At 38.2% G+C, this 16,325-nt stretch overlaps 1 protein-coding gene across 2 annotated transcripts in view; it reads right to left on the minus strand.

Annotated features, from left to right (window-relative positions):
* The window catches only part of opcml (opioid binding protein/cell adhesion molecule-like), a 348,322-nt gene that overhangs the window by 105,798 nt on the left and 226,199 nt on the right, over window positions 1-16,325 (minus strand). For both annotated transcript variants that reach the window (XM_067607289.1, XM_067607288.1), the window contains one exon: window positions 1,646-1,881. In XM_067607289.1, coding sequence (XP_067463390.1) covers window positions 1,646-1,881 — 236 coding nt within the window. The remainder of the gene's footprint in view (window positions 1-1,645; window positions 1,882-16,325) is intronic.

Genomic DNA, 16,325 nt, shown 5'->3' on the forward strand with positions numbered 1-16,325 from the left:
GGAAATAGGGTCCAGCTTGAAAAATACCAAAGTTTCCCAATAAGGTACTTTGCATTGGCTTCAGCCTCAAGCTGTGGTAGTTGCCACTTGTTGTGAACATAGTAAACATTACATCTGTTAAACAGTAGCATGTCAGCATTGTAGCTGTGAGCATGGTAGCATGCTGCCATTAACATTTAGCTCAAAGGACCAGCTGTGCCTAAGCACAGTCTCAAAGAGCCACTAACATGGCTGTAGACTCTTAGACTTGTTACTTTTTTACAGCCAAACTAGTGGTAAATACAGAACATATATGTACACATATATACATTAATGTAGGACAAAATCCTTGATATTTTGTCACCATATTCTACGACCAAGCATACGTAAAAACTATTTGCTGTAGTACTGTAATACTATTAAGACTTGGCATAAAGAGTTGTGGCAGCAGCTGGTTTATAACTTGCTGCCCTCATACCACTGACAGACACTGTTGCTCACATGCACACTGATAGTTGGAGCAGGTGCATCCCTCCTTTGGTGTGAACAACACAGAGCACCAGCAGTGTTTTGTTGGCGTATCAAAGCCTAGCCTTACCCATTCTGTGGATCGCGTGGCTGCTTTTAGTTTCAAGTATGAGCTTGCAGCATCCAGATGGTTGGGTTATTCAAGGTAAGGAGAAAGGAAAGATAAAATCCATGAGAAAGTATAATTGGAGATGTGCTTTCTTGTCTGTGCAAGAATATGCTTGTCTATTGTTTGATTTAAACCATGGCCTGACGCTTCTCAGCATCAATTAAGAGTTAATGAGATATCATCATGAATTATAAAGTGTGAAAAATACTCAATGTTAATTATCATTTCATGAAAGTGAACATCATCAAATTGAACACTTTTTGTAAGGATCGTGTCAATTTTTTTTTCATAAGACATGCTACAGTAGTCGCAATGTGTCCCAGAACAATTATTAGAATTTATTCTCAAAGAAGCAAAGAAATTATTCTTTTTTCTCTTCTGATATTACAATCTGAAATGCAATATGCGCCTTCTCAGGGGTTGCCAGTAGGTTTTTTCTTGATCTCTTTTGTATCTCTTCTTCTCTTCTCTCTTTGTGATTCAATATGAGGTATCTCATACCTCTACTTAATCTAATTTTTAATTATATGTCAATTTAGTGCAGCTCCATGATCTAGACCTCAAATGCAGACTCAGGGCGGTGCTGCTAATTGTTTGTGGAAACTAACCATGAAGGAAATTGATTTCATCATAAAAGATAACAAAAGTCTCAGCGCTGACAGTTGATTTAGTAGGACTTTCCAATGAACTGAGCCAGGACATTTTTCAACGTATGTGCCCTAAATCAATATCTATCAGCAATCTCAAATTAAATCGAGATTGAATCCCGGTTTCATCACCAGGTCTAATGCTTTGTGAATTCCATCTGATCACACCATCCTAAAACAGACTCGCACTGGTCCCATCCATATCAACAATTTGAGTTTACAATGCTGCACCTGTAAAAAATGAATACGCACACTGCAAAATTATGGCTCTAAACAAACAACACACAGCATTGTTCCAGCATTGTTCTTGTTTGACACCTTCAGTAATTTACTGGAGCTGAATACAATCACTGTCAGGGCTGTTGACGTAGCAGTGTTTTACCTTGAACAATGAGATGCACTTTTGTGGATTTTGGTTTCTTGTTTGTGAGGATGGAGCAGACGTAGGGCCCCTCATCATGGACGTCAACATTTTGGATCTTGATGCTGTACTCTGTGACCGCTGTGTTTTCCATCAGGATGACACGAGGGTCTAGAGACCACTTCTCACTTCCTGCGAATAGAATGGTGGTGCGATTGAGCCACGCCACTCGCGATACTTTGCTGTCCACATTGCATCTGATTGGAAGAAAGAGAGAAAATATAAAAACACATTAGATATTCAGGTGTAAGGGTTTGTCTTTATAAGCTCAATGAAACCTTGAACAAACATGCCACTCAAAAACAATAATTAGAAATGAAGTGATTTTAACATCCAGCTATGTTTTAATGAGGTGCTGTGAGAGGTGAAAGTGATCTCTGGAAGGTACTATTGTGATTGTGCTTGTAGAATTTTGAAGAGAAGGCAGTTTTAGTTAATAAGTTAATACAGTGAACACAGTAACAGTAACACAGTGAAAATGCCAATGTAATGTGTATTATTTGGCTAAACCCTTTCATGCATGAATTATGATAACCTCAGTCAGGATTTTCTTCCTAAGTGCTTTTATTCCTTAGGCATGAGAAAAAATATTTGAACATTTTTTTTAAACACGCATTTTTCAAGGAGTTTGTCCAACTTAGTGGACAGATGATTAATTGTCATTTTCTCCCAACATAAAATCAATACTTGGAAATTTTAACAATTGTATTACTTGATGCTGTTGTTATTTGATGTTACAGAATTTTATTTTCCTGTAAGTGTCTATTACTATAGAAGGACTGGCAAGATATTCCTGAGTCACTGAGTATTTCTGGCTGGCAGGCGGCCATCTTGAATTTGAGCTTTTACAGTCTATGGTTTTGAGAAATTTGTGTTGCACTTATGAGGACTGGCCAATGGATGGCAGTGTATGGGATGACACACTAGAGTCCACTGTGTTGGCTGATGTGCAACTATACCATTAAAACCCATGCATATATAAGAAAATGGCTTTTGAATAGCTGTCCACTGTAGTGACAACTATGCATGAAAGGGTTAAATGGCATACTAGCTGTAGGATTTAAGATCTTAGAATCTTCAACTGTGGTTCATAACAAAGAAAGATAGTTCTGTTCATTTATTTCTTTAGTTGTGTAATGGTAGAAAAACAACTTTCACAGCTCACTACACATTACATACAACTATAAATTGTAAATTCTCATAATTTGTTTCAAGTCAGGTCAACTGAAAGTATGTCCACACTATGGCACACATCTTTTTTGTGGACACAAATTGTTTTCATAAACTGTGTAAATTATAAAACAGTGTTTTTAAAATTTAGCCGGCTTTATGTAGATGTAATCTTAAATTGTCTGATCATGACTTTCAAAGCTTATAATCATGAGTTCGGTCTTGTAACCTGAAATGAGTTGGCAAATGTCCAGCTGATTGTTGGATGATTGTTGTTAAACATTCTTAACTTATTAACATACTTCCCAGCACGCATTGTATTTGGGTTGAAATTCTCCAGAAAGCTTTTGTTCTTACTTTGATTGTTCTTAGAAGTGGGAAATTGGTCAAAGTATGAGCACAATTTAAAGGACCAGTGTGTAGGATTTAGTGGCATCTAGCAGTGAGGTTGTAGATTACAACAAAATTAATACCCTTCCCTCCTCCCCCTCCACCTCCAAGCATGTAGGAGAAGCAATGGTGTCTGTAAAACTCTTGAAAAACGTGAAAGGCCCTCCCTGGAGCCAGTGTTTGGTTTGTCTGTTCTGGGCTACTGTAGAAACATGGTGGTGTAACATCACGGGCTCAATGGAGGAGGACCCACTCCCTAGGTAGATATAAAGGGCTCATTCTAAGGTAATGAAAACACAACGATTCTTATTTTCAGGTGATTGTACACTAATTAAAACATACTTGTGAATATTATATTCCATTTCTGCCAATAGATCCCCCTAAATCTTACACATTGGTCCTTTAAGAAATTGAGTTACATTAATTAATTGAAAATTTTGAGTTTTCTAAATTAGTGTGATATATATTTGTGAGTTTTACATTTATGAGTTTTACAAGCAAAAAATGTGAGCTGCAAGTGAAGATCAGGTCAAACCAATGTTAAATTCAAAAATAAAACCAAATGTCAGTGGGGAAAAGATGCATCCTCTGTGTGCTCTTCATGAAGTCGTTACCTGAGAAATTCATCACTGACTTAAGGATAACACACAACTCATTGTTTAGATCACATAAGTCAAGACACGTGAGATCTCTTTCATGACTAGCAAATATATGCACTGCACAAGCACTACACATAACTTACCATCAGAATGTGACATGCAGTATACTAATCATCCAACCAACACACATAAGGTGCACACTGACATTGCCACACACTTCTGATCCCAAAAAAGATCAAGAGGCAAACAGGTTAGAAAGCTAACAACTTCGCACTGACATGCTCCTGTGCTTCATCTTCTATCAAAAGGACACATGCGTTCTTCAAACTCAAAAAAGTGATGTCCTCTATATCTGCAAGTGCAAACTTACTCAGCTCATTTATACTCTTAATGTATACTTAACGCTGACTAAATTAACATACAGTATACAAACACAAATTAACAATAGAGAATGGTGCTCAACATTTCTACTATTATAAAGTTAGATGCTACCTGTTGAAGAGAAATTTGTTCCATATGTTGAGGATCTTCCAAACAATCCTCACTTTGCCAGTGTTGCTAAACTACATCCCGAGGAGCTTTGGAGATATTCGGAGGCAGTTGTGAGACATGCAAGAAGGGTTGGGGTTCCATAGCATTTTATCTAATCTGAATCCTGTTTCAAAGCCGCTCATTGAATCTGATTTTTTAAGTATCCCCTATAGAATCTCATTTAGGTTTCAACATGTGCAAGTAACTACAGTTATATAAAAATCACTGAGTTAAAAATTGGGTCAATATAGTACCGACAATAAACACAGTAGCCATGGGTAAATACTTGAGGTTGTTTTGCAGAGTGTTAGTGTTATTTTTTATATTTCCTGTTTGGTTACTAGATATTAACCCTTGTCTTGGGTGGTTTATTACTCATGTAATACTGGGTTAACTTTATCCACTACTCAATTGCGCTGTATTGACCCACATGGGTCAATTGTGTGCATCAATGGTAGAAGAAACTCCTTTACTGAAGTAAAAGTAACAGTACCAGACTGTAGAAATGACAATGTCATCAGAAGAGAAGTTGTTTCGACTCAATCAGAAATCTTGTTGCGACCAATTCCAAAGTCATCTCAAGAAGATAACACGTGATTTGAGGGATGTGCTTGAAACAGCAACAGAGGATCGCCCAAGCCTCAATTTAAGGTCAGGAATTTTTTTTTTTTTTTGTGAATAAAATATGCTCACAAATAGAGCAGAACATGGAGCCTTATATGGCAATTTAAAGGAAAGGGAGCGTGGATTATGCCAATCATCAAATCTCATGAACATGCACCTCGTCACGTGGCATTCATCAGGCTGAAACGAGCCATCTATGACAAGGAAGTTAAGAGAGTTCCCTGAATCTGACTTGGAACACTTGTATGAGCAAACCTCACAAAAAGTCAGTTTTATGATAATAATAATAAGAAGAAGAAGAAGAAAATGTTCTTGCAAAAGGCCCAATGTTTCTCACCAAAAAGCATTGTGTGTATCCCCAACACCTAACAAATACATCAAATGCATTTCCTTCCTCATAAAACATGTGCAAAGCATCTTTCTTGAAAATTTAAACCTGAATTGCTTACATCTTTGTTTGCTAGCTCAGTCTTTTTCGCTGCCTTTCCTGGGAGTTGCTACTTTTCTTGGCACATTACCACCACCAACAGTTAATCAGTGGAATAGCATGAAACTGGTAGCAGGAGTATGTGTCATGTCACCCACGGTCTTGTGTTTGTGTGTGTGAATGGCGTGGCATGTGTGTTTGAGCTTAGCTACTGTGGGTTGCCATTGGGATGCAATATTAAAAATCTTTATCCTTGGGATGCCTCATTAGCCTACTGGTTAAGATGCATTGTCATACCCTTCTCTCTACCCATGTTTCCTGTCTCTCTGCACTTTCAGATGTCCAATAAAGTAACAAAAAAGTCTGTTCTAATAGTGATATAAATACATTTACATATAGTAGGTAAGTCCAGGTCAATTCATCACACTTTTGGTCCGCATCATTATAGATATTAATGAAACATGGCATGCTGATTTAGTCATATAAGGAACCTGTGGAACTGAAACTGCATGTGATGCCACTTCAGAGTAATGACATCTCTGCAACTACTCAAAAACCAAAGACCAAACTTTCTGGAGGTGTTGATGACATTATAACTTTGGTGAAAATTTCCATGGGTTTTTTATATGGCCAAATCAGTATGCCAAGTTTCATTAATATCTATGATGATGCAGTCCAAAAGTGTGATGAATTGACCCGGACTTACCCTAGTACATGAAAATAGTAATACAGTATTGTACATAAAGGTCTTTACAACAGTAAAAGATCATTCTCATACTATCTTGGGTGTTCCTACAATGATTCCTGCATATCCACTGTAAACGCCAACTACCACATTAATAATTCTGATCTGATTCATTCAGCCAGGTTTAAACAATGACATTCTTTGGACCAATATTTTGACCATTTTAAGTCCAAATAAAAGTTAAGTCTTTGAGGGTATTGTACCTGTGGAATTACAAAATCAGTAGAAAATCCCCCGTCTCTGTAGCAGGTGAAAAAGACAGCACCGACTCCACAATAAATTAGTGTTTAGCGTCTGTGTCAAGCAACAGCTTAATTGATACACTCTCCTTACTACCAACCAAGGGCACAAAAGTATCAGCGATGAACGTCTTAAAACCTGAACCAGTTCTGGGCATCAGGCCTGAACCAGAAATCAAAACGCACAGTGGTCCCTGCTCAGAAACTGTAGAGCATGGCATAGCTGGAACATACTACGGTGAACGATGCGAAGGTGAATGAGACAGAGAAGACAGTAAATGACGCTTAGCTTTCGACTTAAACAGCGGACATTTGTCCTTCCATTGACCTTTCCCATGGCAGCAATTACACACTCTAGTACCCTCAGGCCACCTCATAAATGCAGGCTTACAAGAGGAACCAGAACTCCTGTGGAGGAACCAAAATTTTGCACCACCACAGGAGTTACCACAATTGTCATCCCCCTTTTCCTATCACCCCAGGAGTGTGTCTCTGAAAAACTACCCTTATGCGTCAACACAAAATCAGCCAATTCAGCTACTTTGAGCGCAGTAGAGGGCCTCTGCTCATTCACATAAGTAGCAATGTGTGGAGGGATAGCATTTTTAAACTGTTCAAACACAATAAGCTCACACAGACTGTCTAAAAAGTATCAACTTTTGCAGCTGAGCACCAACAGTGAAAATCTTATCACCCTTTACCCAATTTATTAATTTGTGACGATAGGCTTCAAAGATCAACTCCTATACTTTTAATGCAGCAGACTTCACCATATCATAATTCAAATCATGTGCCCCACTGCTACCTGAGGCACAAACAAACTGTCTAACAAAACAACTTAAATGGACAAGCCCCCATTTGTTATGGCCACAACTGAAGGAAGACACACCATGTCAAAGTTTAACAACATAATTACATAACATAATTTATTAAATCAAATTAAACAAATTAAATATTCACAATATTGAGTGTGGATGTCAGTATAATCGGTTGTGTAATGTGTTTAAGTGGTAGATGTGTGTGTAAATGTTTTATGGTGCATAAAAGAAAACTAAGGTAGCATAACTAAACCAAACCAAAATGTCAATTAGATAGTAATCTGCATGAAAAAACTGCATTCCACTTTCCCCACCCAGGTTGAGCCTGCCGGTCTGGCGAACTGAACCAGCAACCCTCTGGTTACAAGCTTGCTTCTCTAACCACTAGGCCACCATTGCCAGTTTATGTAAACTTGTATAATTTATGCATTTAACCTGTCAGCATTTTTTTTGCCAAGCCACTTCCTTCACCTTGTTAATGGCGACAGTATTGCCCTTATCGGTGATGACTCCTTTATATTCTTCTTATAGTTTCAACAGCCGGGTTCTAGTTTTTAGGGCTGTAGTCAACCAAGAAAATCTCGGTTGACCGAAATTGTACATAATCTTCAACTAACCAATTAGTCACGGGGGGGGGATTAAAAATTGTTACAGGACAGTGTGAGCTCAGCAGCCACACAGTTCTCCGTTCTCTATTTCTCCATTTTCATCTTCAAGTTAGGCTAACCCATTGTTGCTAACTTTTGAGCTAACCCCCTTTACTTTTCCAGCACTTGGGGAAACAACAGACGTGACTTTTCTTGGTCTTGGCTGTTGATTTCTGAATGAATGGATATTTGGTTATTTTTGGCATTCATTCTTTTTCTTTTTGGCCTGGCGGGTGTTCTTGTTGTTATAATTATAGGAGAAACACTGATTCAGTAATCGTTCAGTACGTCCAGTAAATGCTCAGTAAACGTTGAGTAAAGTTAAACCTAGCAGTTTATTAGGTTGGGCAAGTTCAAAGTTGTGAAAACAACAGGGGTGTTTTGAATATGCCCCCATTTTCACAGGTAATTTGTTAGTCTGTCCCTCCCGCCACAGCAAATGGATTAATCCTAGAAGGCTATTGATGTAGCACTTTTCTCCTTATGAAATTAACATGGAGATTATTTGACCAATGAGAATTTGGTCGGACGAGAGCATATCAACCAACTAATCAACCAGTCGACAAAGAGACTACAGCCCTACTAGTTTTCCCTTCATTTTGTACATAGTATCGCCTTTTTGACAATTAACTGTTCCGGGCTGCTAATGTACTCCATGTACACACAATGCAAGCTTTTTCAAGCCTGGTTAGAGTTAAAGTTGACTAGACACGGCTAAATTGTATTAGTGGAATGGCTTGAGCCTTAAGTGAAAGCTGGCGTTAATTCAGGCCAAGCTATTTCAAGTAAGTGCAGCTTTCATTAGCTGCATTGATGGAATACCCCTCTGGTTGGGTGATGCATTTGCATTGTTGTTTGGGTTGATGTGTGCATTGCATTTGGACTACCCCAGGAAACTCGTTCACACATTTATCTTCATCCATAAAGTACTGATGAGTCTTGATGATGGTAAACCACTAGAACCCTGCCTACTCAATCTCAAAAATGACCTGTTACTGAAAGAGCAGTAGGGCCCTATTTTAACGATCTAAAGCGCACGGTCTGAAGCGCATGGTGCAATTGCATTGAGGGTGTGTCCAAATCCACTTTTGCTATTTTAACGGCGGAAAAATGGTCGATGCACCAGGCGCATGGTTCAAAGGGGTTGTCCATAGTCTCCTAATTAATCATGGGTGTGTTTTTGGCATAACATGCAATAAACCAATCACAGTGTCATCTCCCATTCCCTTTAAGAGCCAGGTGTGCTTGCACCTTGGCGGATTGCTATTATGACGGCACCTTTGCCAAGTAGTAAGAAGGAGCACTTCTCTGCAGAGGAAACAGATCTGCTCGTGTGCAAAGGTCCATAATCGCGCACACTGGCCTCTGCTGCTCCTGGACCCTCCCGTGGTCACCCCCAGACCACCAGTTTAAGATCCTGTTCATTAATTTGTTGCAAATTTATCTTCATTTGGTTTTTGAAAAGGTTTATTTTTTTAATTAGAGCATTGGTTTATTTAAAATCATTTTGTTCAGTCATGGAGTAACAGGTCAAATCAGCAGGGTTTTAATTGCTGAAAGTATGAAAACCTAGAAGCTGTGCAGATTTATTTCCTTCGTTAGCTTAATCATTGTTTTCACCTCATTTATTTCCTCATGTGTTCCTCATGTCATCATGTATTGATGCAGCAGGAAAGTCGATCTGTGTCTGATCCATTGTTGTCCGTCTGTTTAAATACCACTGTGTATTGCCACGATTTGGTCAAATAATTAAACAATTTAATTCATCATTATTGCGGTTAGTTAATTCTGATAAATATTATGACTAAGCATTATGACATGTATTTTTAAAAATATATTAATATTAATATATTAACACAATAATAATCTTTCACATTGTAATCCTTTTATTTGTTACCTTTTGCATGTTTGTGCGCTGCTGTGCGTCCTGTGTGTGTAACAAGCAGAGTGTATGTTGTGCACCCGCCTGTGTAGATGCATGTTACTGTCTGCGCCCTTAAAATAACAGTGAAACATTGCGCCATTGACTTTAGACCAGGTTTTTGTTGGTCAATAGCGCAATCACTCTCTGCTGCTTTTAGACCAACATGCCCATGGGCGCTCTGATGGGCGCAAGTGCCATTGCTATTTTAACAACGTGAGTGCTGGACGGGAAAATGACAACTGCGTCGGTCTTAAAATAGCAAGCGCCGCTCTGCGCCGGGCGTAAGATAGGGCCCTTAGTTACAAGTTGTGTGTTTGTTGTGCCCAGTATCACAACTTGACAGTATGTTGTTGAACACATTGTTGCTTAAAGCATTTAAATGAAACAGTTTACATTTGGTAAATTATGTCTTGCCCACCAAATCTACCTCTGTTGCTCATGTTTGCACTTTGTAAAATAACTTGATCTGAATCCTGAAATAATGTGAGATGTGTCTTTTACAATGAGTAACTTATTACTTATTTTATTAGGTTTTGTTTTTGTAGGTCTTTACAAACAGGACAGACTTGGATTTCTTGTTTTAATAACTTAATTTTTTTTTATTGATTCATTCATTTATTCACTTTTTATTTATTATTTTTTATGTTTTTAATCTCATTTGCAGTTTGATGGCCATGGTAAGTAAGGTCATTTTAATTGCTGTTTTAAGAAAGTTCATAAGCATTAAGCATTTTAAGATGCTCAGTTCCTGGTTCTCTTGTTCCTGTGTGTTTGACATGTAGAGATACACACTTTCACACACAGTCACACTCATATACAGCCACATACATACTTGCACAGAAATATACACACACACAACCACCCACATTCACCCACAACCATACACAAAAGGAGATGACTGAGATGCTTTATGTTTACATTTCCATTTGCAGCTAGAGTAGGGGTGTCCAATTGTGCTATGCCTGTGCAGGTTTTCCTTCCAACCAAACACTTCACCAGGTGATTTCACTGATTAACACACTTTCAGCCACAGAGGAGGAACTTATTAGAAAATCTCTTGAGTCTTTGGTTGGAAAGAAAACCTGCATACACTTGGCTCCCCATGGCACATGGTTAGACACCACTGAGCTAGAGCAGGGTTTAAAAAAATATTGCTGATAAAACAATTTAAAGACTGAATAAAAAAAATTGTACAGCTAAAGTTGTGTGTGTGTGTGTGTGTGTGTGTGTGTGTTGTGATTGAGTTCATTAGCCTATGAGTTGCACACAAGTATATTTTTTGGCAGAACATTTGTTGAGTATCAGTAAAAGAATGGAAAGACATTTCAGTTTTGTTTGCCAGTTCTTTTTTTTTTAATTAATGGATGTTTTAAATTTGGCACAGGTTTACACACTCTGTGAAAACAGTCTTTTAAATCCGAAATACCCTGAAGCTTAAGTGAACTCATAGATGTGAGGAGATGAATTCAGTGAGAAAAGCATCAGCGTCTGGCTGATTAGTCGGCAGGTCTCAGCACAAGTTATCACACACAGTCCATATAGCACATCAACCAGGGAGCTTCACACACCCAGCAGTGTTTGCTGGCCCCAGAGTCACACACAGCATTCACCGCAAATAGAGCAAAACAAGAAATTTCAGGTGCACAGATTAAAACTAATGCATGCAATGTGTGTGTGGTGCTGAATGCGGGGGAAATGGAAGTATGAAGGGAATTAGGAGGAATAAGACTGGAATGAGACTTGCTATCAGCAAGCAGACTGACAGTAAAGAAAGCTAAAATGAGCTTGTATGTGATGGGAGGAGGCCAGGTGAATCAAACAGGACACAGTATGAATCAGAAAATACCATGAAGCTGAAAAGAAGAAAATAAACCAAACATAGGGGCATGTTAAAGGTGTTGGTTGTATTTGGGTAATTACCATATTTCTAGTATTTGAAATTTGTAATTTAGAATAATCAGAGTAATCATTTTGCACCACTATGTTTCTACTAGTTACCAAATTGTGCTGGTAATATGTCACGTAACCTGAAACAGGAAACACTGTGTGACTGTAAACGAGGTTCCCAGTGGTAACACATCTGATTCTTGAAAAATTTACATTCACCCTCCCATTTCTGTAAAATGTTGTCTTTAACCCAAGAACTGTGGGAGAAACAGTCAATTTAGTTGAAGCCATAGACATGAGAGGAGACAATGCATGTCAGAAAATCCAGCAAGTCAAAGCGTGTCTTTGAACAGCTCCATTATTTGCTGAACTAACAAATCAAGCCGCATCGCTTCGACTACTTCACAACAAATATGGGACAAAGCATTTCTTTTCCAAAGGAATACTATGTTCCTTCATATTTGCTTTGTTAGATGTACACAATCCAAAAAACACGGCACAGAAGGTTGCCCTCAACTTGAAAAGGAGCATTTACAGTTGCGAATTGTGGAAAGAAATGAAAACTTTTGGTCAGCATCCCCAAAAGTAAGTTTGCACAAACATGTCTTCTTGAGGAACCCTAATGGTCTTAAAAGGGGAAGTAAAACATTAAAGGTCTAAAGGTCAGCTACGTCCATTAAACAGTGGCCTTTATACTTAAGCCTGGGAAAGATGCATTTTATGTGGAATAAATTGAGCTTTATTTAGAAAACCTGGAAGCCATACCACACCTCTATTTCACAGGCAGTTATATATATATATTGTCAATGTCTTTTTTTGTATTCTTAAGTGTGATTTTACACTTATACAGTCTCTACTCAGGTTGCACAGTGAAAAAACAAAAGCCGATATACAGCTTGTGTAGACAGCTGGACTGATTAAAATAGAATCGCATGTGTTCCATCAGATGAGCGTCACAGATGAGAGAAAAACGTGTTTGTGAAATTGTTTAAAATACTGTACCTTTAAAATAGATGTACTTACTTGAACATGAATTTGCATTTGTAGAAGTCAAACAATCTTGTCATGTTATTCACACAACTGCTACTGTAAACAGAGTTATGGAAGTTATAGAATGGTAAATGGACTGCATTTATATTGTACTTTTCTAGTCTACTGACCACTCGAAGAGCTCTACAATGAGGGATGTAACGATACACAAAATTTACAGTTCAATACGTGCCTGGGTCTTGGGGTCACGGTTCGGTATGATTTTGGTACAGCAGACAAAAAAAAAAGAAAAGTAACTATTACTGAAACAGTTTAGTTGCTGCAGTGAGAAAGGAAAACAACCTGTCTGTTTCTTACAAGGAGGCAGGACACCTGCTGACAGCTGTTTTATGCTGATTTACGGTCTCACTGTATATAAAGTAATTGAAACTAGCTCCAGCAGCTACGACATGCTACGACAGTAACATGCTGCTTATACTCTGATGCTTCACTATTAATAATCTAATGATGTCATATATAATAATATATCAGTCAGAGGTACCAAACCATTACTTTTACTTTCATGTTTTTGACTAGATTTTTCCCTCTCAGAACTGGTTCTTACAGTGTGCTGTCTCACCATGTCAGAAATCAGATGTGTTCATAGTTGTTCTGAACGACTTCACTCAAAGGCAATTCGTGGGTTTATTCATTAATTACACATAAAAATGACACACAAAATGCAGTGCTTATACAGGCAGTGTAAAACTATGTGATTGGATAGGGCTGACTGATCCAACCACATCCAATTACTGTCAGACAGCTGAATCAATCTAAAACTTTAAATTGTCAATAGACTTTTTGTTTATGTGAGCGGCATGCAGTGTATACTTAGTATATAGCCAACTAGAAATGTCCTTATTGGTAATTTAAGCTATTTATTGATTTTGGTGTCATTGTATAAATAAGCTAGATAGTTCAGTTATGTATTCATGTCTATAGGCCTACACACATAAAGTGGTGATTATCTGTGTAATCTGTTGTAGTTCTGTCACAGAAATAAAACACCTCATAATTTTGATTTTGGGATTGAAAGTGACACAAAATAGCACTCTCCTGGGAGTAGACCTTTCTTAAATGAAGTGCAGGTCGCTTCATCGTCCTCATGTCCTACTCTGAGGTTGGAGTGTTTGTAGTCTATGTTCACTTTCAGTATAATATCTACAGTAGGAGTGATTCTGATAAATATAGGCCCAGAAGTTTTTTTTAAGAAGAACTGAATTGTAAGTAACAGGTTAGCTAATAAGAATGGTCTAGACAGACTAATAAAAAACTACATAACAAGTATAATCTTTGACATCAGTGTAGCCTTAATGTTTAGTGACTAAGCCCCCATGTAACATTACCCTAATATTTATTTAGAAAACCTATTGGCTGTAAATGTTAAACTTGCAGTGTGGAACTTTTACATATAAATGAATGTCCGAAACATTGAAGCCCTTGCCAAACGAGTTCACACAATGCTGGTTAAGTCTATCTCCGCCAGATAAATATCTCTGTATTTCACATTATACAGAGTTCTTAAATTTCATGTCGGGAGGGACATCCTCGTGCTGGCTGTTTGAATGTGCACCCAAAGACTTCTGCCAGCCAAGCCAGCTAACTTCTGGACTGAATGGATCAAATTCTGATAGTGAAACAAGTCATTTTGCGGGAGTTGTGTGATGCTCAAAACAATTTATCCACAGTATTACAGCCGCAACAATAGCGACAGAGTAGGCTACGGCAGAGCCTATGATGTAAGCATGTGTTGACAGTGTTTTTGTAACTACTCTCACTGCCAGAAGGGGGAGACAAAAGTCCTGTGCTCCAGCTTTAAACATTAATTTTAGTCTCAGATGATATTGTTATTTTAAGAGGGAAAATACAAGTACTGGGCAAGTTATAGGGGCAAATTCATATTAAATAAAACAACTGTTTTGCAGAGTCATCTCTATATGTGTGTATGTGCTTAACTATTAGGCATTGAAAAAGAGTGAAGACGCATACACACCAATGTGCACACTGGTCTTTTAACTGGCTTTACAATGTTAAAACCAAATCTGCGTCCTTGTACAAGATCTTCCTATATTATTTATATAGTCTGTCTCCACGACCCAGTTTTTCACTGGGGTTTTTTCGCATTTTGAAGAGAAATGCTCCAGTAGCAAATCCTGGCCACAAACAGATAAAAATATGAAGTTAATACAAGAGCTGGCACAACATACTTAAAAACCCCTGCATGCACCTTGGCTGAAAAAAGCACTCACCTAAGTATTTCCTTAGTACATGAATATATTGGGTCATAAAATGTAAATATAAAAGGTTATCTCCCTCTCCTGCTATTTTCCTGGCAGATGCAGAGGTGCTACTGTAGGATTACCTGAATGCATGCCAAGTTGCTGCAAAGGAGAAAAGGCTGCAGGTGAAGGTGCAACGGGAGGAAGCTTTGTTTTTTTTACCATTTATTTATTTTCTTAGTCTTGCTCTGTAGTTACCCTGTGAACATGGTGAGGGAAAGTATAGTTGAGAGTCCATGCTGCATTCAGCATCGCTCTGCTTCATATTCATAATGGTGTACACTTTTCAGTTCAGTTCAGTTCAGTCCTCCTCTGCTAGCTACTGAGTCACTCCTGTGGAGCTACCAGAGGTTAAGTGCTCAAGGGCACCTTGTCAGTAGCTACTCTGGAAAAAAGAGCATTAATAACCTTTTTTATTTTTTTTTTTCCTGTAAAATACTATAATTCCCAGCTGGTCCTGGGATTCAAACCACTGACTTTCCAGCGGGTGTCTGTGACCTTTAAAGGAGAAATTCACCTGGAATACCACTTACCCCAAGTTATTTCTCTTTATCCAGATAGCTTTAGTATGATTTGCCAAATTTTAGGGATGACTCTGTTGACCCCAACAACGGAGCTTGTTTGTGTTGCTCACAAGCTGCAAAAATACATCTGAAAGACCCAACAGCAATGTATATTCCCACAGCCTGTAACATGGTTATATCACTTGCTTTCTTCTGTGCAGAAATGCACAGTTTGTGGGCGCACTTTAGCAGAAAAATATAGTTCTCAGCAAAATTGTTCAAAGCAAGGTCTGTAGATCACAGTGATGTAACTATGTGAAGACTTCTGAAACAAGAAAGAAACGTTGCTGTTGAGGTTTTCAAATGTAACGCCACAAAATATGACTGAGTGAGAGCAAACATTTCTATGGCAGACATCTCTAGACATTAGTGAATAACACTGAGTTTCTGGATGGACGTACAGTTTATGTACTTTGGCGAAAGTGTCCTTTAAAAAAGCACACAAAAGTAACAGTATCCTAAATCACTTTCCACTACTGGGTCTATTTTGTTGTTTGTTTGAATAAAAGGAACACGGATAGTGCCACATCCAGATATTTCCTGTTCAGCTACAATAGCAGCACTGTTCAACAGGCATACTGGGAGAAATCAATCATAGAAAAGGAAGAGATACCAATTTCTCTACTGACAGGAGACTCAGTAGACCAGAATGTGATACAGACACAATACCTGACTGGAAATCTGGTCTATTTCTGCTGCTAATGCTGTCACTTTGCTTTTTGCTCCGTCTTTCTATATATAAATAACTTGTTGAAGTTCAGGCACTTTC

The sequence above is a fragment of the Thunnus thynnus genome, chromosome 13 (genome assembly GCF_963924715.1).
Source record: "Thunnus thynnus chromosome 13, fThuThy2.1, whole genome shotgun sequence".
Lineage (NCBI taxonomy): Eukaryota > Metazoa > Chordata > Actinopteri > Scombriformes > Scombridae > Thunnus > Thunnus thynnus.